This window comes from Macrosteles quadrilineatus, unplaced genomic scaffold (genome assembly GCF_028750875.1).
Source record: "Macrosteles quadrilineatus isolate MER2022 unplaced genomic scaffold, UCM_ALF_1.0 Scaffold_2__2_contigs__length_208266976, whole genome shotgun sequence".
Taxonomy (NCBI): domain Eukaryota; kingdom Metazoa; phylum Arthropoda; class Insecta; order Hemiptera; family Cicadellidae; genus Macrosteles; species Macrosteles quadrilineatus.
Genome location: NW_026542595.1, coordinates 1,056,717 through 1,083,864, shown reverse-complemented (window position 1 = coordinate 1,083,864; position 27,148 = coordinate 1,056,717). Strand labels below are relative to the sequence as shown.

Below are 27,148 nucleotides of genomic sequence, written 5' to 3'. Positions count from 1 at the left end.
CGTATATGATCAAAGCCCAATAACGTGCAACTAGGAACTAGTGTTGTTCGAATTTTAAGGAACAAATCTACTATTATTGTCCTCTGTGCTTTGTCTAAACCACAAGTCGTCTGCTTTCTGCAATTTACAAGAATTAAAAAATGCAATTTTCAAAAGAAGTTATTTTTAGTAGGTTAGGTTTAGTAGGTTTTTATCATGTCATGTTATAGCTATAGAATTTGTGGAGTTTTTTTATGATACTGCATTTTTCTCAAGGGTTAATTGGTACACAGTTGACATTTTATTAAAACAATTTATTGCTGACACAGTAAATTTATGTTAATCCCCAAAGTGACCTCGATACATTTAATATAAACCAGGCTGTACGTCATTTCAAATTACTGTATGTAAATTAGTAAATTTGACTTTGTTTGTTTTTGACAGGCACGGAGGTAGCTGAATTTTTATTTCAGGATTAGTGTTGCCTACAGTATTATTTTGAGGCTTCTGATTAGCTGAGGGAACATCATTACCGCGACGATACGGTTGATGTCAACGGCCTCGGTGGTGTAGTGGATAGAGTGCTAGGCTGATGATCCGAAGGACCCAGCTGAATTTTTATTTCAGGATTAGTGTTGCCTACAGTATTATTTTGAGGCTTCTGATTGGCTGAGGGAACATCATTACCGCGACGATACGGTTGATGTCCACTTCCACCATGGTTGATGTCAACGGCCTCGGTTGTGTAGTGGATAGAGTGCTAGGCTGATGATCCGAAGGACCCGGGTTCGAATCCCACCCATAGCACAATTGTTTTGTACTGGATTTTTTTCATTATCAACAAGTTTGGTTGGTTTGGTTAGGTTATGACGGTTTAATTTAAAATTAAAACATTATGAAATTGAATTTGACCCATTTATAGTTTTATTTTATGAACAGAAATATTTTTTTCGGTTAAACCTTCATTTGAATTTTCATTGTTAGCAAGTCTGGTTAGTTTGGCTAGGTTAAGATAGTTAAATTTTATAATAAAAAACTATAAAATAGGATTTGAGGTATTTAATAATTTTATTTTATAAACAACAATTTTTCGATTAATAAACCTTCATTAGATTTTTTTCATTGTCAGCACGTTTGGTTGGTTTGGTTAGGTTATGACGGCTTAATTTTATAATAAAAAAATATAAAATTGAATTTGAGGCATTTACAATTTTATTCTATGAACAAAAATAATTTTTCAATTACTAAACCTTCGTTATTCGTTATAGTCGATCAGAAGCCTCTAAATGACACTGTTGGCAAAATTAATCCTGAAAAACAAATTGTGCACGGAGGTAGGCCTACGAACACTTCTGTACTGTAGCCGTTTTTGAGTTTTGTCATTTTGTCTAATTGTCTAAAGTCTATCTAGCCAGCCCTGATCAGTAGGGAGTAGGAGTAGGATAGGCAGCCAGGCCTAATCAACGATGTAAAGTTTATTTCGTTGGGCCTAAGTTCTAAGTTGCTCTGTTATTGATTTGTTTGTTATGACAGTACTGCCAAGTCATTGACACAAAATGTACCAGGCTGTTCACGGCCTTGATGCATTGCTTTCAATAGTGAAACCTGTTGGAGTTGGTAAACTTTCACTTCGCCCTAGAGGCCCAGCTCAGTGTTCCTGGATCTCTACTTCCGCCCATCATTTCAAGAAAATGGTGAGTTTGTTTACATCATACTGTAATTAGACTTTGAATAGGCTATCTTTATAAAACATCATCAAAATATTACCTCATGAATCTTTGTTAGTTAACTTACGTTTTTTACTAAAATAATGCAATTTTGTGTGTTTATAAGTAAAACTTAGGCCTAAGTTAAGTCATGATTATCTAATTCCAGCCTTGCATGTATTTTCAGCCTGTCTATGCTTCTGCTTTTGTACCATTATTTATTTGCATGATGTGTTAGTTTAGGTATCCTTGTACACTAAGGCCTAACCGCACACGAGAGACTTTTTGTCGGCCGACTGTTGGCCGTCTGTTTGGCTGGAGTCGGGTGGACAATCGAAAAGTCGTCAAGACTGTTTGGTCGTTGACTTATGGTGCGCACACGCCACGACTGTTTAGTCGTCTTTCGAGTGTCAAAAGGATGTATGACAGAAACCGCTGTCATAAATGCGTTACTGCCATATGTGCGTAGATTTCGTGCAAGAAAACTTAAGAGAAAATACTGGGTGCATCCAATTTATAGTCCGAGAACCTTGAAAGGCCAGATTTACCTCTACACTCGGATTTGAGAAAATATCCGGACAAATTTGTCATGTACTCATGAATGAGTGTTGATTTTTTTTACCAATTGTTAATACCCCGGCTTCAAATACCTCATCCCATAACTTTTAGGGAATAAGCTGTAAATGTAGGTCTCATGGTGAGACCTGGTCCCGGGACCGATTTACCATTCGTTTTGATGTCCTCAGATGCCAAAAACACCATCCGTTCAAATTTACACACACACACACACATATATATATGTGTATAATGTCCTATTATATTAGCACGATAACTCGGAAACAAAATTACTATCCGATTTTGATGAAATTTGGTACAAACGTGTAAACCTACATGTATTTTATTCTAAGGAGCTCGCAAACCAGCATGATCGGACTATGGTAACGGGGGATATGGGGGGTTTTATCGGGTAAAAATGGGGTTTTCCCATTTTTTACGATAATATCAAAAGATTCCGCAATTTCTTTAGGAAACATTTTGCAGAGCTTAAAAAACAAATAATTTAGCATGCTAATTGTTATCATAATGGTTACAGGGAAATTCCAAAATATTTAAAGTTAAAATTTTAATGTCTTTTATAAAATGTAGAACAAGTACCTAGGTAAACTGTTGTAGTTTGCTTGTTTATGGATGTATTTTGATAAAACTTGGCAAATCTATTTATTTTATATTCAGCTATTGTTTTACTAAAACACACCCTGAATACCTTCCCTGTAGTAGCAAACCTAGGTAGGTACTCGTTTATCCTAATTTTATTGAAATAGATTAAATAAAAAATTAAATCAGGCAAATGAGAATTCACTTAGTCTGCAGGTTTGCTGCAGCGGGGGTATTTTTTATTATGACCAAATACTCCTTTAAAGTCTTTTTATACAGAGAGGACCGTGCCTCAACTTCATTAATAAGTTTATCAACTTTCTCGTCCCTCAAAACACTTGCACTGGTGGTTGTCGAAGCCATAATGATAACAATAACACACAAATAATAATACTAATCATAATAACAATAATAATACACATAATAACAACACACTCGACTGTCAGACAGATTTTTTAGTCGTCAGTGTGCGCGTTCAAACTTATCTCCATGCCTTTATGTATACGACACGACAGTTGAGTCGGGGAGCAGTCGGCGGGAAAATCGGTCAGCACCAAAATGCCCCGACTGTCTTGCTGGGGTCGGCCCGTGTGCGCGATTAGATTTATGGGGCCGACTTTGACTCCCGACTACGACTAAATAGTCGGCCGACAAAAAGTCTCTCGTGTGCGGTAGGCCTAATTGTTTACCATTACTATTAAAATAGTTGCCTGAACTTGACTTGTGCCTCTACCAGCATGTATGTATATATAATTTGACTGTGTCTCATGCATTTATATAATGTCTATAGACGAATAAATAGGGTACCATTTCATCATTTCATTTCATAGAATTAGGCCTGTAATGGATGGCATTAATTATATTCCTTGAATTGTGTAGGACTATCTGGTTCACCGATTAAGTTATACAGTACTGTCATTGATGGTTTATTTAAAAATGGCAAGAGCTCTATGTTTTACAGGAGCTAGGGTCTTAACACCGAGGCTTTAAGTTAATCCAATTCTGAGATCTGTTCAAGCCAATCCTGGGATTAACTATTTTGTGATTTTAAATTTATTGTCATTTTAACTGTGGAGTCTGCTTGTTGAGATCTCTAATTTAATGTTGTTGTTGATAACTTTACTTAAAGTAACACAGTTTTCATAAAACTAATTTAATATTGTACTGTAATATCATAAAAGTGTCTTCATCACAATAAAGACAAAACAGAATCAAAACATAAATAAACAACAAAATCAATACAATTAAAGAACATATGTTATTTAACGTATGAACATTACCAACATCTTCCTTTTTCCAAAATGTTTTTAAGTTCTTAAAAATTGTCTATTTCGAATGTAGTCTTTTCCTTCCACGCGCACAATGTACTTTCTCCTCCCTTCCTTTTGAACAACTTTACCCTCAAGCCATTACGCATTCTTCAGTTGGGGTTGTTTCTTTAACCACACGCTTTGGCCAATCGATAATGGAGGCAGCTCTGTGGTTCCATGGTCATACTGACTTTTGTACTGTCTCTTTTTACGTTCCCATAGATTCTGAACATTTTGTGGAACTTGTGGCTTCAGTAAGCTCTTATTTATTGGCAGTTTGCTTTGTGTTCTTCGGTTCATGAGGAGTTGAGCGGGGCTAAAAACAATTCCTTGCAATGGGGTGTTCCTAAGTTCTAATAACGCTTGTTGGAAGTCCACTCCATCTTGACGCGATTTCTTCAAAAGATTCTTGAAAACTTTTACTGCCGACTCTGCTTTACCGTTTGCTTGGTGATGGTACGGTGGGGATAGAACTATCTTAAAATTCCAATTTTTGGCAAAATCGTGAAAACTTTGAGCCATGAGGGGCGTTCCACTGTCTGAAACAACCACCTCTGGTATTCCATACCTTGCAAACAGTTCTTTGCAAAATGTTATCAGGGTTTCACTTGTGCATTTTGTTACCTTTTTCACTTCAAAAAATGACGAAAAATAGTCACAGACAATCAAATAGTGAATCGAACCTTCCTGGGCAAAATCAATAGCTACTTTTTGCCAGGGTCTCTCCGGAGTTTTCTCAAGTATCAAAGGTTCTCTTTGTTGGTCTGGTGCATACATTTTGCATATCTTGCAGGAACTTATATAATTTTTTATGTCTCTACTCAAACAGGGCCAGAAAAACACATCTCGTGCACGTCTGATACATGCATCTGATCACTGATGAGAGGAATGTATTATTTGAATTAATTCTTTTCGTAATGAAACTGGAATCACAATTCTTTCTCCTTTGAGAACGATCCCATCCTCTACACTTAGTTCATCACGAAATGGCCAATATTGTCTGAGATCCTCGGATAGTTGCTTGCTACTTATAGGCCACCCATTGTAAATCGTGTTAATTAGTCTTTACATAGTTGGATCTGATTTGTTGATATTCTTAATCTGGTCTAGTCTTTCGTCTGTCACGTTTAAGTACATTCTTGAACTGGAGTTTTCAAAACACTTTAGACTGTCTGTTGAAAAGATTTTAATACTTTTATCTTCATGTGATTTATCTCCTGTAATGGGTGTTCGAGACAAAAAGTCTGCGATGAACATTGTTCTTCCTGGTCTATATATTATAGCCTATTGAAATTAAATCTTTGCAGTCTGAGAAGCATTCGCTGCAACCGCTTTGGGACCGAATTCAATGGTTTTTTGAAGATGGTATCTAATGGTTTATGATCAGTTTCAACTGTTATATCATGTTTTCCAAACAAGTACTGTTAAAATCGTTCAAGAGCATAAACTACTGCCAAGCATTCTTTTTCAATTTGTGCATATGACGATTCTGCCTTACTAAGAGTCCTGGAAATGTATGCCACTGGCGAGTGTAGGAGTTTTGCCAACGGGTATCAGGTAGAAAGGGTCCCCATCCGTGAATTCCTCATACTGCGGAGTTTTGCCATCGGTTGTGGGTTGCGCGAGAGGGGGAGGGGAGAGAGAGAGATTACACGTGACCGTGAGGGTGGCTTCCGCTAGGGGTGGACAAACCAGGCAGGATGCTGACTGTGTTCAAAGTAATGCAGTTATGCACCTCTGACTGTGAAAGGAAATGTATTGAATTTTTAACCTAACCTAACCTTACCTAACCCACTGCGACAAGCGCATAACTGTTAAGCGTAGACAACCCTGACAATCACTCTTCCTCCCTCCCTCACACTCTTTCTCCCACCACCACCGTTGGCAAATCTCCGCACCAAGAGGTGGCCGACTGCATCCCCCCATCTACCTGACACCCGTTGGCAAAACTCCGGTTCCCGCCACTGGCTTACCATCTTGCATCAGGGAAGCTCCCAATCCAAATTGGCTAGCATCACACTGCACAGTTGCTGGCTTTTGTACCTATGTCAAAGTATTTTAAGGTTGGAGATGATGTTACCAAATGGACTAGCTTTTTAAATGTTTCATCATGAGTTTTTTCCCATATCCACAAATTACCTTCCTTCAACAGTGATCGTAATGGAGCTGATACATCTAAAAGTTTAGGAACAAAATTTCCCAAATAATTCACGAATCCTAGAAATCGTTGCAGTTCTTCTTTGTTTTGTGGTGCTTTCATATTTCTTATTGTTGAAATCTTTTTGGGGTCAGGCTTCAATCCATCTGCACTGACTACATGACCCATATATTTAATTTCCTTCATACCAATCATACATTTTGATAAGTTAAACTTAACATTTTTCTCATGAGCCCTTTGAAGTAGTGATTTTAAATTATTGTTATGGTCAATGCGAGCTTCTTCTTCAGTATCTCCACTGCCAAACACAACAACATCATCTGCTATTACTATGACCCCTTCCAGATCTTCAAACTGTTCATTCACACGCCGCTGGAATTCTTCTGGAGCGGAACATATACCAAAAGGTAGCCTTAACCATCGGTATCTTCCATACGGTGTCCAAAATGTTGTTAATTTACTAGAATCTTCTGTCAATTTGACATGCCAAAATCCGTCTTTGAGATCTAGTTTGCTGAATATTTTGGCTTTACTCAACTGGGGAGCAATCTCTTTGATAGTCAGTGCTTGGTAGTTCGGGCGTTTTATTGCTTTATTGAGTTGATGAGGATCAATGCATATTCGTAATTTGTTTGGTTTCTTCACAACTACCATGGCACTAACCCGATCGGTAGGCTCTGTCATTTTTTTTTATCACTTGCAGATCTTCCAAACGTTTTATTTCATCTTGTATCTCTTTCTTTAGAGCCACAGGATATCGCCGTGGAGGAACGACAATCGGACGTACTGATGTATCTAGCTTAAATTCACAGTGTCCTTCAAAACACCCTAAACCATTTCCAATATCTGGAAAAGAAGATAGCATTTTCTCTGAGACTTTACAACTTTAGATTTGATAGACCAATTCATCAAACGAAATCAAACCAAGGTTGATACAATCTTGAGCACCGAGTAGTGGATTGTGAGGTGTCTCGATGACCTCAAAAATCAATTTGTGTTTGGTTCTTATTTTTCCACTTAACATTCAACTGGACTTTTCCAAGGGAAAACTGAGATTCACCACCATAGAAAGTAAGTCTTGTACTGCTCTCCTTCAATCTTGGGATTCCCACTAACTTCTTTAGCGTCTCGTAGCCAATGACGTTGCATGATGATCCACTGTCTAGCTGGCATTTGATAAAAGGTTCACTGTCTTTCATGCAGAGTGGGAGATCAATGAAAAAGCGTTTCTTCGGTATTTCTTCTTTGACATGGTATATGTCATCATCCGAGTTCGAACGATCTTCATATGCGGATGTGTCATCCTTGGGTCTACTAGCCGCTTCAACATGACAAACCTTGCGTATATTTTGCTTGCACACATTTGCAAAATGATTCTTTTGTTTACACTTACTACAGACTTTTCCATATGCAAAACTATTGTCTTTATTCTCCTCTGAATCTTCTTCTGTGTTCCTAGAATTAATTTTCAATGCTAAGCTCTCTGAGTGCTCATCACCAATACACAACTGTGTGGCTTTGTTTAAGGTCAAATCTGATTTAGTCAATAACCGTTTCCGTAACCGAACATTAGCAATCCCAGCGACCAAACGATCGCATATCAGCTGCTCCTCAATCTCCTTTTTTGAAAGATTAGCCAAGGCTTCAAAATCACATTTACCAACAAGTTCATGAAGTCGGTTAATGTAATCCTTGCAAGATTCTTGAGCATCTTGTTTAGCACTATTGAAATTGTATCGTTCGTAAGTAACATTCTTTGCTTCCTGAAAATATTCATTAAGTCTTGAGATAATTTCATCCACATCAGATGGTTCATTGCATAGCTTGTTTATTAATCTTACAGCCTTACCTCCTAATACTGAAAGGAATAGCGCAAGCCGAATCTTCTTATTCGACAAGCTTGTTGACTTTTGAGCTGAAAGCTTCTGCCAAAGTAACATAATTCTTCCATTGGCATTTGAATAACTTCCAGTTTTCTGTTGCATCACGTTTTTCAGTAAAATCAAATGGTTCAGGAGGTTGTCCGTGACGTAGGAAGTGATGAATGAAGTAGTAAAGGCGAGCAGTCCGGAGTGTGGGAACTGTTTATGACTATAAGATTAGGGTATGTGAAATCCTAAAACGCTATGGGAAGGGAGGGAAACAGGTCCGCAACGTAGGAAGTGGTGACGGAAGTAGTCAAGGTGAGTAGTCCGGAGTGTGGGAACTGTTTATGACGATTACATAAGGGTATTGGCAATACTAAAATGCTATGGGAAGAGAGGAAACAGGTCCGCGACGTAGGAAGTGGTGAAGGAAGTAGTCAAGGCGAGCTGTCTGGAGTGTGGGAATTGTTTATGACGAGTAGATTATGGTATTTGCAATCCTAAAGTGCTATGGGAAGGGAGGAAAACGGGTCCACGACGTAGGAAGGGGTGAAGGAAGTAGTCAAGGCGAGTAGTCCGGAGTGTAGGAACTGTTTATGACGATTAGATAAGGGTATTGGCAATACTAAAATGCTATGGGAAGGGAGGGAAACGGGTCCGCGACGTAGGAAGTGGTGAAGGAAGTACTGAAGGCGAGTAGTCTGGAGTGTGGGAACTGTTTATGACGATTAGATTAAGGTATCTGCAATCCTAAAATGCTATGGGGAGGGAAGAAAACAGGTCCGTGCCGTAGGAAGTGGTGAAGGAAGTAGTCAAGGCGAGCTGTCCGGAGTGTGGGAACTGTTTATGACGATTAGCTTAAGGTATCTTGAATCCTAAAATGCTATGGGAAGGGAGGAAAACAGGTACACTGCGTAGGAAGTGGCGAAGGAAGTAGTAAGGCTAGCAGTGCAGAGTGGGGGAACTGTCTTTGGCAATTACATTAATGTATCTGCAATCCTAACATGCAATGGGAAGGGAGAGAAACATTTCCACGACGTAGGGAGTGCTGAAGGAAGTAGTAAAGACGAGCAGTGTGGATTTTGGGAATGGATTTATGTATCTGCAATACTAAGACTACTTTCATTATAAACTAATGATTTTCCCCGAGCAAAGCTCTGTCCCCAGGTACTATAAAGTAACACAGTTTTCATAAAACTAATTTAATATTGTACTGTAATATCATAAAAGTGTCTTCATCACAATTTAAGACAAAACAGAATCAAAACATAAATAAACAACAAAATCAATACAATTAAAGAACATATGTTATTTAACATATAAACATTACCAACAGTTGTAAAGTGGCCTTACAAACTAAGTTAAAATTCCACTGTGCAATTTTGTACTTAACAACATTTTGTGCATCGTTAATCAATATAAGAAGGCTTAAGCTAGGCTAAATAAAAATGGATCCTATTTTTTATGGTATTCCATAACTCAAGAACGAGTGCACCAAATTGGATGATTCTTTTTTTTTTTTTTTGTTGTGTTCCTTAGTGCAAGGGGAAGGGTTTTATGTAAGGAAATTTATAATCCATCCAACCATTAAAGTTAGTAAACTTAATGTGATTTTAAATGGAAAAAATGTCTGTAACTTAGGCCTACATTAGTATTGGAGGAAAATGTTTTAATTAAACTGTGGTATACAATAACATGTGTTAATTTTCAACCAAGAGGTGAGTGAGCGTAGCGAAACAACTTCAACCAGGACATGATAGAGTGATGCGAACTAGCTCATCTTGAAATTGAACAAGCATTTGACATAAAACCACTTTAGGATAGGACAACGTCTGTCGGGCCAGCTAGTAAGTTAATAGTTTTCAAGTCATTTTGAAGAATAAGTTAGGTGATTTTTCTCTTTTCATAACAATAATTTTATCATTTCAAGCTCAATGTTTAGAAAAATAAGTACCTAACTTAAGTTACTTTAAAACTGGTCAAACTCTAAAAACAATATTAAAATATAGGTACAAATAAAGTGAGATGTAAAGTGGCAACGATTTTTTTAAATGGGGTTGAAGTGACCGGATGAGATTTTCACACTTTTTTCCTCCAACATAAAATAGGAATCTAATATTATCCTCTTTATAACTCTCTTAACTTAGTTTTGATTCTAGGAACTTTAATGGAATAGCCTAAATTTTTATTTAGATATACATTTGAACAATAAATATAACTTAGGCTAAATAAATATATCTATGATATTTATTTGGTATGATATTAATATTGTATTGAATTCAATACTATATATGATAAATAAAAACAATAACAAAACATTATCAAAGCTTTATCTTTATTTCATCCTTAGTTTTTCTTAGATATTTAAGGGAAAAAAATGGAAGAAACCATGAATTTTCAATTTTATGTGGTTACTATATCAACAGTAAATTGAAATCAGAGTTTGGTTAAATACTGTTAGTTTTATTTATTAAAGACTAGCAGTTGTGCCCGTGGTTCGCTAGAAGTTACGGTAAGAAAAATCAGTTTCATAATCATTGAAATAGATTTAGAATAAATAGGCTCCTAATCAATCATTAAGTTTGAACAGTAAAGCGTAGCGGGCTATGCAGATTCAGATTCTACATACAAAAATAAGTCGAAAATGTAGGCCTAGAATAATTTTTTGTTTGTTTTCGGCTTAGTTTAGCCGTAATCCGCCATTTTGTATTTTTTTGAAAATAATTTATAACTCAAAAGCCCTTGGAGATATTTTTATGAAACTTGGTATGAACCAGCCTACAGCTATAATCATTCTCCGAAAATACCTTTGATCAGGCTCATCGGATTTGAAAATGGCGGCCATTTAAAATCTTTAAGTAATCCCATTTAGGCCTAAACTAGCCATTAGAACAAAATTTTGCAACACATAATTTGAAGTCCTTTTTAGCGAATTTCCCTATAGGGAAGTAGCTATTACCGTAGGTGGCACGGTAAGACCTAGACCCGGGACCGATTTACTTTTTCATTTTGATGTCCCCAGAGGCCAAAAACACTATTCGTTCAAATTTTTATATATGTATATATATATATATATATATAGACTTATATATATATATATATATATACGTCCGTGAACGCGATAACTTGAGTAATTTTTGTCCGATTTTGATGAAATTTGGTTTAAAGGTGTAAAGCGGGATAAACTTGAATGAGTTCGCGAACCAGCACGATCGGACCATGGGAACGGGGCTTTACGGGGGGTTTTATGGGGTAAAAATTGGTTTTTCTCACTTTTGACCCTCAAAACACAAAATTTCCCAATTTCTCTTTAGACCTTTTTAAAGAGCTTAAAAAAACAAATAATTTAGTATATAAAAGTATTTTTGTTCGATTATTAGTAACGGATAAAATTAAAAAAATTGTAAGTTTAAAATTCCCATGTTATTCTTATGGAGAATATTGTCAAATGTTGTAGTTTGCTTGTTTATGAATATATTTTGATCAAACTTGGCAAATTTATTTATTTTGTACTAAGCTATCAATATTTTACTCAAAAACACACTTTATTAGTTTCCTTGTAGCAGCAAACCTAGGTACTCGTTAAACCTAATGTTATTAAAATATATTTAACTGAAAATCAATTCAGACAAATGGAAATTCGCTTAGTCGGCAGGTTTGCTGCGGCGGGGGTATATTATTAAAAATCGAATGACACTTTATTTGCAAAAATATGATTTCAACCGTACGAACAACATGGTGATTGCTGATGTTATTCGAATGGAAACAGGTCCACGACGTAGGAAGTGGTGAAGGAAGTAGTAATTAAGGCTAGCAGTGCAGAGTGTGGGAACATTTGTATTTTGTATTATATCTAAAAAAAATTTCATTTATTGCTTTATTAAAAACCATGAAACATGATTGGTCCGCTCAACTGGCTTTCACTGCTATGAAAGCAATCCTAGTTTATCCTTTCGATCCAATGAAAATCTCCAATTCAGGGTGAATGCCTTTTGATCTGTTACAGCAGCTTATATATTATCGAGCACATTTAAATGTATCTTATCTTCACTAAACAGCCATTAAGTAACAAATAGTCTCTTAAATAAGCCCCTAATTTCTTTATCTATAACCACTCAATATTGTAGCCCATTCCTCAGCCAAATTAATGTTCTGAGATATAAGTAACAGTTACAACTTCTCTGGGTTGTGAATGGAAAATTTCTTAGAAACACTTTGAGCATTACCAAACAAATTATATAAAATTACATATAGTAAATTATAGTAATCATACCGGTAGTCGTGTTTTTTTTTTTTTTTTTTTGTCCTAGGACGCTAGGCACGAGCGCGGAATTGTTTTTTCACATTACTTCAGGCTAGACCAAGGGGTTACAACATTATCACTTAGATAAAATCCATTGGTGATTTGGCAGGATTTGAACCTGGGACCATAGGAACCGGAGTCCCGCACTCTAACCACTGGACCAGCTCGCTCCCCATAATAATTATAGTAGTAGTACATATATTAATTATAGTAAATTACATTCAAGGACTGGTAAATAAATTATAAATTTTGGTAAATAGGTAAGTTTAGGACTAAACAATATTGATCGGACCCTCCAATCAGCTACAGACCTAATAAATACAAATAGCAAGAATCACATAGCATTTGCAGTTAAGTCAACTACTGTACCAGAAAAAATGTTTCTCTAAATATCACGAATTAAAGTCGTCTCTCAAGGGTTTATCTTTCATTTAACTTATGTTTTACAACTCTTTATACAAGGCTCTAATTCTAATATATATTTATCACTAACTAGGAAAACTTAATTGAACGCAGGAAGATTTATAAATACCCCCGCCGCACCAAACCTGCAGACTAAGCGAATTTCCACGTGCCCTGTTGGATTACCACTATATGTCCTTAAAAATGTCTGATTTATTCCCTATTTAAGTAACATTAAACTTATAATGAGTTTTATAGGTATCAAATATGTAAATTTTCAAAATTAGATAAAAATATATTCATAAACAAGCAAACTACAACAGTTTACTTATCTATATTCAGGGTGATCAATTCAAGGAAGCCACCATTGGGATATCGGAAACGTAAGAATAAGAGACAAGTTTAAAAGGGGAACATTCCTTTATTTTTTGTGTCAGTTAAAAATATGAATTTAGTTTTTCAAAATTGAGCCGCAATTTTCCAATATGGCAGCCAACTTTGAAATTTCTTATGGAACACCCAATTTAAAAACATTTTTATTCTTGAAAATTTTTCTCTAAAGCTACTCGTTTAGAAGTTACAGCCTAAGAAAAAATTACTTGAGAGAGAGAGAGAGATACTTTATTACATGAGCGTTAAGCTCAGCAATGGTGTCAAAATTACAATAATAAACAACAAAAATCTATTTTTGACAAAAGTCAAAGTTTCTTCCACAGAGTGCAATGAACTCGTCGATGGTATAGACAGGGTTCTCAATCATCCAGTGTAGCATCCTCTTCTTAAGGGACTTGGAGTTTCCATTCTTAATGGTCGAAGAAAGGAGATTTAAAGAGCTTGGCCCCGGCATATGATGGCTTCTTGGAGTATCTTGAAGTGTCATGTGCAGGTTAGTTGTAGTTTCCAGCATTTCTTGTGTAGTGTGGATGTACATCAGCGTTCTTGAGGAGGTTTTGACTGCTTGCATACACAACTACTTCACATATATATATAGTGGCGACAGTTGGAATCTTGAGTGCCTCGAAGGTGTTCCTGCAGCTTTCTCTCCACTGAAGACCTCCGAGAACTCTAATTGCTTTTTCCTGCAAGGTGAGAACCCGACTCATATTCTCTTTAGATGAATTCCCCCACAGAACAATTCCATATCTTATATGGGACTCGACCAAAGCGTGGTAGGCCGAACGAGTAGCTTCAGGTGTAGCGACATGGTTGATCCGCCTTAGAGCAAACATGGAAGAACTGAGTTTGTGACAGAGGAAATCCACATGCATATCCCATCGCAAGTTGTCGTCTAAGATTACGCCAAGGTATTTAGTGAACAGAGCTGTTTCAATTTCTGGAGGAGACGACACTTCATTATTTAACCTTCCAAAGAAGAGTTGTTGTGTTCTTGTTAAAAACAAGATCATTGTTGAAACAGTAATCCCTGGCTCTGTTGATTGAAATTAAATTTTCAATCTCCAAAGTTTCGGCAGATGAGTTGCTGGTTAACAGTACTGAGTCGTCAGCAAACATGACAGTATGACATTTAAGATTCTTCCGGTGTACATTTTGCATAATCTAGCTCAAACGCGGATCTAGATGAGTCACAAGGGGGAGGCGAACCAGGAGGTTTGGGGGGGGGGGGGTTCGGGGTAGCCCCCCCCCCCGTAAAATTGGTGTACACTAAGTCTTCAAAATGGCAGTTCAATACAATTTCTTTGTCCAAAGTGTGACAAATTATTTTACGCAATGTGTATGCACTTCTGTATTACATGCAGTAAAAAATATATGTATACATATGCCCGAGGGGGGGGGGGTCGCCCCCCTCTGGATCCGCCACTGATGTAGCTCCTAAGATGAGTAAGTTTAGAGCGAAAATGTGAAGAGTAAATAAGTATTAAAATTGCATCTACATTCCTAAAAGACAGTTTTTCATTTTTCAAGTTTGTTGCCATTTTGGAAAAAGGTGGCCATTTTTCAAATAATAGAATCAATTTTTTTATGTATTTTAGTGCAATTTGAAGACTTCTTTACTCTGCATTTTTGTTCTAAGCTTACTCATTTAGGAGCTACATGATGCAAAATACCGGAAGTCAGTTTTTCTTAGGCTGTAACTTCTAATCAAGTATCTTTAGAGAACAAATTTAAATAATAAACAAAACTAATGAATAATAATTGTAATGAAACTTTAAGAAGTTGTTCTATTGGCTACACCCCCAGGCTTGCGTGAAATAAAATTTTGGAAAACTCCTCAGGGCTCTGCCCCAGTGGCTTTTAAATTTCCCATGTTTTCTTTATTGAGAAAAGAATTGTTTACATGTGAACAGATGAATACTTATGATTTTTACACTATTAACTAAGGGAACAGCTGGGCCCTGTTTCATAATAAACTAAACTACGACGCTGGGGAACGGTAAGTTAGCAGGACTGTACTTCGGACACAACTACTCCCTTATTTGTGGACCAATTTCAACGTTTAAGGTGTCAACAGATTCGTCTCAATATGTAGCTTTGCAATAAGGCTTTTTTATAATTTTAAAAATCCTACCCTTAAGGGTGTGAGACCCTCTCAAAGGTCCAACAAATACATAGAACAAATTTAAAAACAAAAAAACAGCTGTTTATAAAAAGAAACTCATTAGCGTTTTGGGAGTAAATATTAATGTTTGTAATATTCAGTAGGTTAAAACCAAGTTAAATAGTTAATCAGTTTTGTTGGAAGAACATAAAATGCCTTGATTTCAAAAAAGAAATATTGAAAAAAGGAGGAGGAGACAATTAATAATAAGATATTTTATGCATATGAGGAGATTACAAAAAGAGAGACCTGGTCTATAACAGATACCCATCCAGATACACATTCACTTGGTGAGATGAATAATATTTTCCAGTTCTGCTATGCAACTTAATTAGAAGAAGAGAAAAAATATATGAAGCACATAGTGTTGTCACGGTGGTAAAGTAAACTTGCCTAATGTCAGATCAAATGAATGCATGCAAGAAATAATTACTTCTGACACTGACAGATCGAGATATTTCAAAACATTTAGTAGAAACTGAAACTATAATAATGCCTTGGCTATGATAAGTTCAAGTAGGCTACTAAGTTTATACCAAATCTTGGCGGACCTTATGTTTTTATTGTTAGCGTATGTATTACTCACTCTACTTTGAGAAAAACGCAAATGGATTGTTTACTTCTAGGTTATGTTGCCACTGTTGCCAGTTACTTGGACAAACTTATACAAAGTTTATTGACTGAATTTACCAACACAATCCAGACATTTCAAGTCAAAAATAAGAAGTTTCAACAACTCATTTGCTATTGAAAGTTTTAGTAGCAATATTAGACCAAACATAAGTGAAGGAATTAGTGCTTATGTATGCAACGATCGAGTAGTTACAGTCAAGTTTATTTTTTTGATTCAGGAGAGGCAAATAACATACGCTGTTAAAAAAGAGAAAATGAAAATTGCTATCCAAATCTTATAGCTACAAGAGTTATCAAACCTATTTCGACAAATGAATCCATACTTTAAAAAACTTTGGGGGAGGTATTAAGAGAAACTCCACTGAACAACGTGAGAATGTTCTGATGCTGGGCATATACTGTGACTAACAGACAACACCTTAAAATATGTTAACGAACTTTTAAAGGTGTTGCTGCTTTAGTCTATTCAAAGCAGATTATGGCTGTCCAGTTCGTTGGTAGCCCAGAGTTTGTGGGTAAAAAATGGAGCACATGAAATGGTTGATATCACCCCACTTTTCAGGATTCTCTACGGAGAAAAATTTGTTTGTTTAGGGGGATGTCTCAAATCAAAGAAATAAAATTACTCAACTTAAATTACTTAACACAGGTTATCAGTAAGGGAACGGTTTTCTTCAATTCTCAAAGCTAGGAAAAACTTTGTTGCAACATGTTAACTCAAATTGAAGCAGAGCGTTTAGCATTCATTAGAAGTTATCAGTTAAAACTGAGAACAGAAATAATGTAGGTGAACCTTGACGACGCAACTAGAGATATTTAAAATTAGTTTCTAACAAGTTTTCAAACAGCTGTAAGTTGTAACTAGAATTACTCAAATTTAAGCATAACTTTTTCCTCCACGTTATGTTTCATACCATGCGGCTCATTGAGCTGCACGGGTTCTCTAGTTTCCATGATTTTGTTACCCAGGACATCTTAGCATAATTTATTAGTAAATAATAAGTAAAAAAGATCTTGCCTGTCCCTTCCTCAAGGTCTTTGGTCTTTGGCTGTCCACTGGTAATGAAAAAACTACCGTATGTACAGTTATTGTATTAAATACCCCCGCCACAGCAAACCTGCAGACTAAGTAAATTTCATTTTCATTTTTTTAGAAATTTAACTCCCCTTGGAGGCGGAAGTAACCCAGCAAGAAGAGGTTACAGTCAAGGCATACCCTGAAAATATACAGTTGCCAAAAAAATATGGAGCATCCGCAGCAAAATAAACAGCAGGATTCAAATAGTTTCCCTAAGACAGTTCTGGAGATCAATCCATAGAGGGACACCCCCACAATATACATACAAGGATAAGAAAGAAAAGAAGCCGATGGCTCTCCAAGAACGATAGAGAATATCATGAGAGTGAAAAGAACACTCCTAGCTTGGATGTCGAGAAAGATAGAGAAATTATGCTCCTTGATACGGTTCAATAAAAAAAAACATTCTTACTGCGTTAAGCATGCTTATAATTCCCTAACATGTTTATTTATACTGGTTTTAATATCTTAAAAAAAACAGTTAATTAATCTGGATTATTTGACCTGTTGCAGGCGCTTTCACCAAAACTCACCTCTGCAGAGAGGGAGACACAACTGAAACCGTTACTGAGCAATAAGTGGATATTGGACTCTGAAAAAGATGCTATTTCAAAAGAATTTCTTTTTAAAGATTTTAATCAGGTAGGCCTACAACAAATTAAAATTTGGTTGAAAACTAAATATTATTCCAATTTAGAAAATCAGTGTTATTTAATTGACTGAGGCTAAGTGAGTTTGCTGATGTATCCTACAAAAGGCTTACTTTAACATGTTCATAACGGTAGGGAAAACTCCTTTTCACTAGGGGGGGATTTAAATAAAATAAGGGAATTTGCTAAAACGTGGCCAAAACGGCAAACACCATACTTTTTTTATTTTGTTTTGTTTTAATGAAAAAGTATCTTTTGTTTAAAAAATAAAAAAAAAACTTTATGAATAAATTTACTGATTGTAGGGTTCATGAAGCTCATGGTTCCCATTGTTTGCAAAGTATAAATAATATTTATGAGAGTATAGTAGTTATAATTGCGTTACAAAATGGAACTGGAATTTCTTATTTAAAATAATCTGTATTTTAAACTTGGTTTTATAACATTTAATAAATTTTAACATTTTTAATACATAGAACACATCAAACTTTACAAACTAAACTTTACGTACCTCGTCTTGATACCTTACTATACTTAAGCTATATTACGCAGTTCAGGGGCTACAAAATGGAATTTAAAACTTTACAACTCAAAAGCACATTTTGTTTTGACTCCAATTGGGAAGTTGCTATGCCAACAAAACAACAAATTATAAACATTAAACAGTCTTTAGTTATAAAAACAAAAACATATAGTACCAAATAATTGAGTTAGGGTCTATTTGGATATTTATGATAAAACATTATACAGTAGAGCGTCAAAAGTCCGAACCAATTGGGATTGTAGGTACTGGTACTGAAGTTCAGATTACCGATTTGTTCGGATTTTCAAACATAACCTAGAAATGCCCAATAGACACATAATTAGGCCTACAGTATTAAAAATACAGTTCTTGGATACAGTTAATAAAATAAAAACAATGATTTTTCTACATAGGTATTTTTGGGACAAGCTGACTGTTTGCCCACAAAATTGTAAAACATCTGTTATCCCTCAGGAGTGGTTCGGATTTTTGACGTTCAGATGTTTGACGCTCTACTGTATTTTTATATTGCTTCAACACCTTCCCTCAATATAAAAATGTATAGTCTTCTTTTGTTAATGTACTGTGGTGTGAACAGTACACCTGCCATTTAAAGAAGCACTTGTGTATTCAATTGAATGCACAATATTGCAAATATGTTGAAATAGGTAAAGTTAGTAATTAAAATAGTTAAAGTTTTCAATTTCAAGAATAACAGTTTACTCTCTAGTGCTAATTTAATTTTCCTTGTTAAAATATTATCTCATTAAAAACCTTTAAAAAAAGGATCCTAAGAATTATGACATTTTTACAATCAAGAAAATCAAGTACAGTAGACCCCCTCTTATCCGACCTCGTATTAACCGATAATCGGATTATCCGCCTTCGATCGTAAAACACAGTTTGTTTTAACCGACCTTGATTAGAGAGCAGTTCGGTTTAACCGCCGCTTTCTAGGAATCTTGGCATTTCCGCTCCCACGCTGGGCGATGAGAACTGAACCATACGCTTATCTCCACAGGATATGACTAAGAATAAGTTATTTTGTATTGATAAAAAAAAATATAGCATATTGTCAGTTTGTTATCTTTGCGGAAAATGTATAACATCGTAAAGTGCGTTACGATTTTGAGAACTGATTATCTAATCGCTGGAGTAAACAAACAATGCAACTTGTAGGGAGGGCAGGGAAGGAGGGTTAACAACTCCAAGGTCAAGATAGTTTTTGTGCCTCGAGCTTCCAGTGAGAGGCTATAAATAAACATCCTGTCTTGTAACAAAATGGTTGCTTGTATCTTTAATTTCGACAAAAGGTTCTGTACTGTAATACGATGGATTTGGAAAGCATCAATTAATACATTACAGTTCTAATGTTATTCCACTGAAAGTTGGCCTATTTGACTTAACCGTGTTTTGTGTTTATTTGTGACTTTTCTATCAATACGTAAAAGGAGATAAGAGTAGTTTATTTTATAAATAATGCAAGTATGACTTCAAAATAATGATTATATAATTCCAAATGAATAGAACTTCATTATGTTATGATTTTAGGGATTGCCCGTTTTAACCGACCTTTTGAGTCATCCGACCTAGGTCCGGTCCCATTAGGGTCGGTTAAGAGGGGGTCTACTGTAAATCATTATTCAAATAAGAATTAAAAATATTAACACTCCAATCAATTTATATTCTGGAAACTCTACTCTTAATAAAGAAACATCTGGAATATTATTTAAATGAAAACTGTAGTCATCTTACAATTAAAACGTGACAAGGTTTTTTATTTCACGATTCTGAATCAACCACTTGACGGATTTTCACGATTTTTGTGTTGAAAGAAAGATAATTTTGAGAACTAGGGAATGTCGAAGCCATAATTTTAGTTTAGAGTTTCAGTTTTTTAGAAATTTAGTTAAAAATTTTAAAAAGTCTAGCAGCCGACGCTAACCTTCTACTCTAGCTTTTGGTATAATATCATTTGCAACAGCTGTAAACATTCAGCGTTTTCGACACAAATTCAGCATTTGGATGAAAATGAAATGACATTGTAGAATTGACTTATTTATACTATGTGTAATGCTATAATCATTGATACGTTCATTTATTCGGTAAGAGGATGAGAGTTTATTTAAATATACATAGTAAAATACTAGATGCTCTAATTTATTTTTTGATAAGTTTTTAAAATATTTAGTTTGTTTTATTGCAATATGATTTGTTATAACTAACAAACAGCTGGTTGAATAAAAAAATATTCTATAGAACTATGAGGTTAGTTATTTACTCTGTGATTTTGTCATTGATTATAGGAAAGAAGAAAGATTCTATAACCATTGCTGTATACGAATCGAAGCTCACGAATCTAAAAAAAAGCTTATGAAAATTATTTTACTACTTGAATTTTTGACGAAAGGTTGGGAAAATAACAATGAAAACATGTTTTAATTCATCTTGGCAGCTTTTTCTTTGCTATAAATTTTGAGCTGCTTAAACTATGCTTGAATTAGTAATAAACACACTATATACAGGTTAATTGGATTACTCGATTCCTGTACGTAGGACGGGCCAACAGCTCGTAATTATTTAACTAGACATCGAAACGATTTACAGCTGCCCATCCATAGACTTGCCTCAATTGAATCCCTTTTACAGTACATAGGGAAAAAGATGTATAACAAACTGCCTAATAGTATCAAATTAATAGAAAGTATTGAAAAGTTTAAAAAGGATGTTACAAAATTGCTCATTAATAGAATGTATTATAAAGTTAATGATTTCTTAAATGACATGTTTGTGTAATTTCTTAGCATAATATTTTGTTTTAGTAATGTATTTTAATTGTTTATGACTATTTCACCTGTTTCCCAGCTATGCTGGTTTTGTAAACGTTATGTGAAAATAAATAATTGACAATAATTGACTACCGGTACCTAATTCAAAATCATTTTGAATAAACTTCTCATACATGTAAAGTTTTAATGAATTACTGAGTAATACAGATAAATTTTACGTTTAAATAATCTTAAATCCTCATCTTGACTGAAGTTTGAACTTTTACCCTCAAACTAATACTAATTTTTCCAAGCTAGATACCGATGTTAATGATGGACATTGTTGAGTGTCCATGGACTGGGCAGCCAATTTGTGTTAGCCATGACGTTCTTTAGACATAATGATTGTTGGACACTATGATATGCCCCCCTTATTTTTCATTGTAATGTGTTAGTTTGGATAATGACATGTTAGTATAACTCTTTCTTGTCACATGACTACTCTGCTATGTAGGGTAGGGCCCCTGTGTGCTAGAGTTGGTAAATTTGTCTTTACTTGTTACATATATCTCAATTAATTATGCACCAATCCACCTTTTCTTATTTTTAGGCTGAAACACGCGTTAATAGGTTGGCTTGCTGCTTAAAACAAAGTGTCACTAATTTTAAATGGGAGACATGTAACAGTTTATGTTAAATTATATAAATGTTACTACATTTTTTTACTACATCTAATTCTTACTAGTTCTAAAGTAAGATTGGTGATTTTGATTGATTTGAGAAATTCTACAGTATAACAATTTTTTTAAATTTATTACACCCCTTATTTTTTTGTACGTTCTATTGCAGGCTTTTGGTTTCATGACTCGCGTCGCTCTGTTAGCTGATAAAATGGACCATCACCCAGAGTGGTTCAACGTGTACAACAAAGTCAAAGTCACTCTGTGGAGCCACGACGTGCAAGGCTTGAGTGGGAGGGACACAAAGATGGCAGCCTTTATGGACAATGTGGCCAGCTTAACTGCTTGAAACTGTAGCACCTACTGGCCAGCAACGGTGCTCTCTCCTGTCTTTTACCATACCGTACTCTTACCAGCAGCAAATAGAGCACTTAATTGCTGTTTGCAACCTATCCACAACTATGTGTTTGTACATGCCTATCTATCGTCAAGGACCAATCTTTAAGATATTTTGTTATAATTCTTATTACAAAGTTAAAATATATTGTTTGAGATTTATAAGCATTTTCCTTGTTACCTTTTACGAGAAAGGTTAAATTAAATTTAAAAGAGCTTACCTAGCTAGCCTTAAGCCCAAAGTCTGTGGCCCTACCGACTGAGCCACCAACTCACCAAAGTTGCAAGGTGTGAACACCTTACTCGGTTCTTTTCCGTTAATTCACTACCACTACTTTCTTTTGCAATTCCAATATTTGTAACAGTTAACCTAGTCTATAAATATCTAATATATAAAATTCTCGTGTCACAGTGTTTGTCTGCAAACTCCTCCGGAACGACTTCACCGATCGTTATGAAATTTGGTGTGTAAATTCTGTAGGTATGCGAATCGGACGTAAACTATTTCCCGTTTCGAAATTCTTAAAAGGGCTCCGCCCCAGTGGCTCTGGAGTTTCCCATGTTAACCTTATGAGAAATGGAATTAATGAATCTTAACAGCTGTTTCAATTAAACAAGTTGGTTCTGTTCTATGATGTTCAATAGCATTAAAGTTACAAGGATTACCAACAGGGTGCAGCACTATTATTTCTTTTACATTTATGACAACAGCTAATTTGCAACCAAAAGGTGAGTGAGCGTAGCGAACGAACTTCAACCTGGAGGCGAGTTAGCGTAGCGAACGAGCTAACCTGAAGGCAAGTGAGCGCAGCGAATGAGCTCCAACCTAAAGGTGAGTGAGCGTAGCGAACGAGCTCCAACCCAAAGGTGAGTGAGCGTAGCGAACGAACTTCAACCAGGACGTGATTGAGCGATGCGAACGAGATCATCTTGAAAATTAAACGTAACGGTACTTTCTTTCCATCGGTCTGTCTTAGGGGAAACCTATAACTTAGGCGATACGAAGTTCGCCGGGTCAGCTAGTATCAATTATAAAATGAAACTATTCTAAATTAATCCAACCAACCAAACTTGCTGATTATGAAAAAAATATGGTAATGAATAAAAGGAATTGCAGTAAAAAAAGTAGTGGTAGTGAATTAATGGAAAAAAAACACCTTGCTCTTGACAAACTGGCCTGGAGCTCCGTTTTTATATCAATTCAGAACAAGAACATTTTGAGCCATAATTTTTTTTTGCAAAAAATTGGAGTACATAAAAATAAACTTTAAATGGTGTGCGGCTTAGTAGAGCTGTGAAATTGGATTTAATTTCTTTTATATTCGCCAGACCTCTCGCCCATTTCAAACACGTTTTAAAGATCATTTCCCGAAACCATCCATAAAACAGCCTAACTCCACCTTTGCAGAACATTTAATCTATCTTCTATACTATTATATAAAAATCTAATGGTGTCTGTCTGTATGTGTATTACTAATAGGTGCAAAAGCTACTGTACAAACTGGACTAAAATTTTACAAAAATATAGTTACCATACCGAGGACCATTATAGGACTATTCACATTTCGATACTGACCGTAGGCTTTGCCCCTTTGGCTTTAAGGTTGTGAGGTGAAGATTTTAAAAGTAAATATTGATTAGTCTCCATGACTGCAGATGAGAACACTTAACAATGTTTGTTTACATTTGCTTTGTCATTTAAATGTAAACAAGAAGAACTGCTAAACTGCATATTTCACAATTTCAGACAGCTGATACAAAGAAATTAAATATAATATTTTCCATAACTATGAGGTAGGTTTATTTTAATCTAACCTTTTATCATGGATTATTTATTCTAAAACTATGTCAATGATTATATGAATAAAAAAGTATTTAAGTATAAAAAACAGTAACTATTAAAAAATTATTGTATAACAACAGGAGAGGAAATTTGACATTTAAATTCAACTGTGCAACATAAACATTGGTCTTCATTTCAACCCTTGCAATCGGTTAAACTCAGCTTTCTTTGCTGGAAATAATTTATGATTGTTAATGCCAAGTATTCTTGATGGAGGATATGATTGTAATGTAACTGGAATGTAGGTCTTCTGCCATTATTAGGACGATTTAGCGACGTCATTTTAATACTGGCCTTAATAATACCATTGGCCATTGGATACAGAAGATTTTGATGAAAAAGCTGGCTACAAATTTAACATTGGGATGGAATGTCTAGTTGTATTGATAGAAACCGCAGGGGGCTCACGCTTGCGTGGGTTCGTGGCCTGGGCGACCACGCGGACCCTAGCTCTCCCAGAGGGGAGGTAATTGCCCGGTGTTGGAACCGGCACTTCAGGTAGACCACAAGCTATGGAGGACTGGACAAGCCAGCCTCTTTGGGTTTACCCAAAGTGAGAGTACCCAGTGACATTCCCTCCATTCAGGGTGGTGGGGGTGTTCAGCTCTGCTAGTGTTGATTAAGTTCATAGATCTTTCACCTGCCTGTAGCTTGTGGTTGTGACTGAGTCCTACCTGTCGTGTACGACTGACATTTTGTGAGGCATATCCTCGACTTTGGAAGTAGCCTCGTCCTGGGAGGTGAAATACCTAGCCCCCAGAGGGGAGGTAAATGCTCCGTGTTGGTATCGGCATTTTCAAGTTGGCCACAGACATGGACGACTGGGCATTGGGTCCCAGTGACATTCCTTTATCCAGGATGGAGGGGTGTTTAGCTCTAGGAGAGATGGAAGTACATCATAATCTCTAACCTACCTGTGTCTGTGGTTCTTTGGGCTTCGGCCTGCTTGTTGTGTGCGACCAGCATTCAGTGGGCAAATCCTCGACTTTGGAAGTAACCTTTCCTGGAGGTGAAAACGGGCAAGTACCCGCAGCTCACGGGGACACTCAAGGGCAATGTAACTTTCCGCAGTGTGAGGGCAACGGTTTGTAGGTACTTATGCAAACCAATCCCTGTCTCTGAGCACGGACGGTATGGTTATCTTGAGTGTGGGGGGTTCTTCCCGGAACCTCAATTGAGTCAAGGGTGTCGCCACCTCTGGTGGATAGGTTCATCCGGGTGGGTCCCACTTCTATACCTGCCTCCTTTTGGGAAACCCTGATGGCCTGGCAGTGATGTTGGGTCTGACGGGCAAACGAAGTAGATCGGGTGCTGGGTCCGAGCCCGCCAGGGGTATCTGGGGATCTATCGCTCTGGTTATCTCTGGTTTCCCAGCAATGGGTAAGGCCTCGATCGGGCAGCGGTGTAAATGGGAGGTTGGGGTTCCCCCCGTCAGCGTGCTGACGGTCCCCTTCCTCCTGGCTATCGATGGCGGGTTCTGCCTGTCAGGGATTAGATAGGTCCCGAGTGTTGCTTGCACTAAATGCGTCGGGGCGCTCTACCATGGACCTCTAGGTCTCGACCTAGTGGAACCCAGGTGGAGTGACGCTTAAACAAGCAGCCGGAATCCCTGGTTAGGATTGAGGGGCAACCCTCCTTCCGAAGGGTCTGCTTCGGCAGCCGGCGAGCCTGATGACCTTAAGTCATCCGCCCATGATGTGCTAAAGGTTGATGCGTAAGCTTCGGCCTACATCATGGGGCCCGGGTATGTCCTAAAGGATAGGTACCGGGTATGCAGTCAGGGGGCTTCGGCTCTCATGACAAAACGAAATGGAAATGGAAATGTATTGATAGTCAAAGATAAAACATAGGCCTACGAAAAATGTAGGGCTATTTTAATGTAAGACTCAAATGTAAAACACCTTTAAAAGACTAAAATGAACTGAATTATCAGGCTTCATAAATTATATTTTATTTATTGGTACTGAACACTGGTTTTAATAGAACTCACCATGAAAACTTCGAAACTAACTTAAACACAACAAACAATAATAATAATAAATATTACATCATCTGATTTAAGACAGAATAAATGTCACAAGTCCTTTTTTTTCAATTTCAATCTTTTTTCTTTTCCATTTTAAATTGTCTCAGTTGGCACCGGTTTCTTCTCTAAACTGCTCCGCTGTCCATTTGTACCAAATAGGAATTCGGGCTTTTGTGTTTCTTGACAACTTTTCGGGCTTTTGTGTTTCTTGACAACTTTTCAACGGTATTTTCTTGTTTAAATATTAAGATCATAGGAATGGTTTAAAAACGTTTAAAAGAAAGGTCTAGAAAGTTCAGAAATACCTTACTCTTGTTTACATTTTTCTTGTAAACAAAAAACCAGTCATGGCTACTTTAGTACCATAAGTCTAATGTTAAAAATTGGAAATTTTAAGTTAGTTTTAAATTGCATTAGCATTATCTAATTGAAATTTTTTTGTTAAAAACCATCTCACTATTAGTCTAAGTAATTTAGTTAAGTTTAGCTGAAATGCGTTCAGCCGTTATTGAGTGATGTTTCTCTATTTGTTGCATTGAAGTTGATCCCAAAGAGCTTCGCTCGCTCCGCTCAATAAAATCCAATGTATATTTGTATGTTTGTCCTTTATGGACTCCAAAACCGCTCGACAGATTGTAATGAAACTTTTAGGCATTATTAAGCATTATTCAAGGATGGTTTGTGTGAAGTTTGGTGCAGATCCGTCAATAGGGCTCCGCCCCAGTGGCTCTGGAGTTTCCCATGTTAACCTTATGAGTACTCATATTTAAATGGAATTAAAGAATCTTAACAGCTGGTGCAGCTAAACAATTTGATTCTGTGATGTTCAATAGCATTAAAAAGTTAAAAGGAGTTAATACCAACAGGGTGCAGCACTATATTTTTTTTAATTTATGAGAACAGCTAATTTGCAACCAAAAGGTGAATGAGCGTAGCGAACAAACTTCAACCTGGAGGCGAGTTAGCGTAGCGAACGAGCTAACCTGAAGGCAAGTGAGCGCAGCGAACGAGCTCCAACCTAAAGGTGAGTGAGCGTAGCGAACGAACTTCAACCAGGACGTGATTGAGCCATGCGAACGAGCTCATCTTGAAAATGAACGAGCATGTGACATAAAA

General features: G+C 36.4%; 2 protein-coding genes across 3 annotated transcripts in view; one reads left to right on the top strand and one right to left on the bottom strand.

The window, feature by feature from the left end:
- LOC128986700 (uncharacterized) overlaps positions 1-27,148 on the bottom strand; it is an 85,506-nt gene that overhangs the window by 33,232 nt on the left and 25,126 nt on the right. The window lies entirely within an intron of this gene.
- LOC128987208 (probable pterin-4-alpha-carbinolamine dehydratase) lies at positions 1,362-22,328 on the top strand. 2 transcript variants are annotated; one of them, XM_054407953.1, is made up of 3 exons: positions 1,362-1,673; positions 17,660-17,788; positions 21,937-22,328. In XM_054407953.1, exons 1-3 carry the CDS (start codon positions 1,536-1,538, stop codon positions 22,114-22,116), a joined length of 447 nt encoding a protein of 148 aa, XP_054263928.1. In that variant the 5' UTR covers positions 1,362-1,535; the 3' UTR covers positions 22,117-22,328. The 2 variants fall into 2 exon arrangements, with proteins under 2 accessions (XP_054263928.1, XP_054263929.1); XM_054407954.1 differs by lacking the exon at positions 1,362-1,673 and adding an exon at positions 13,636-13,764.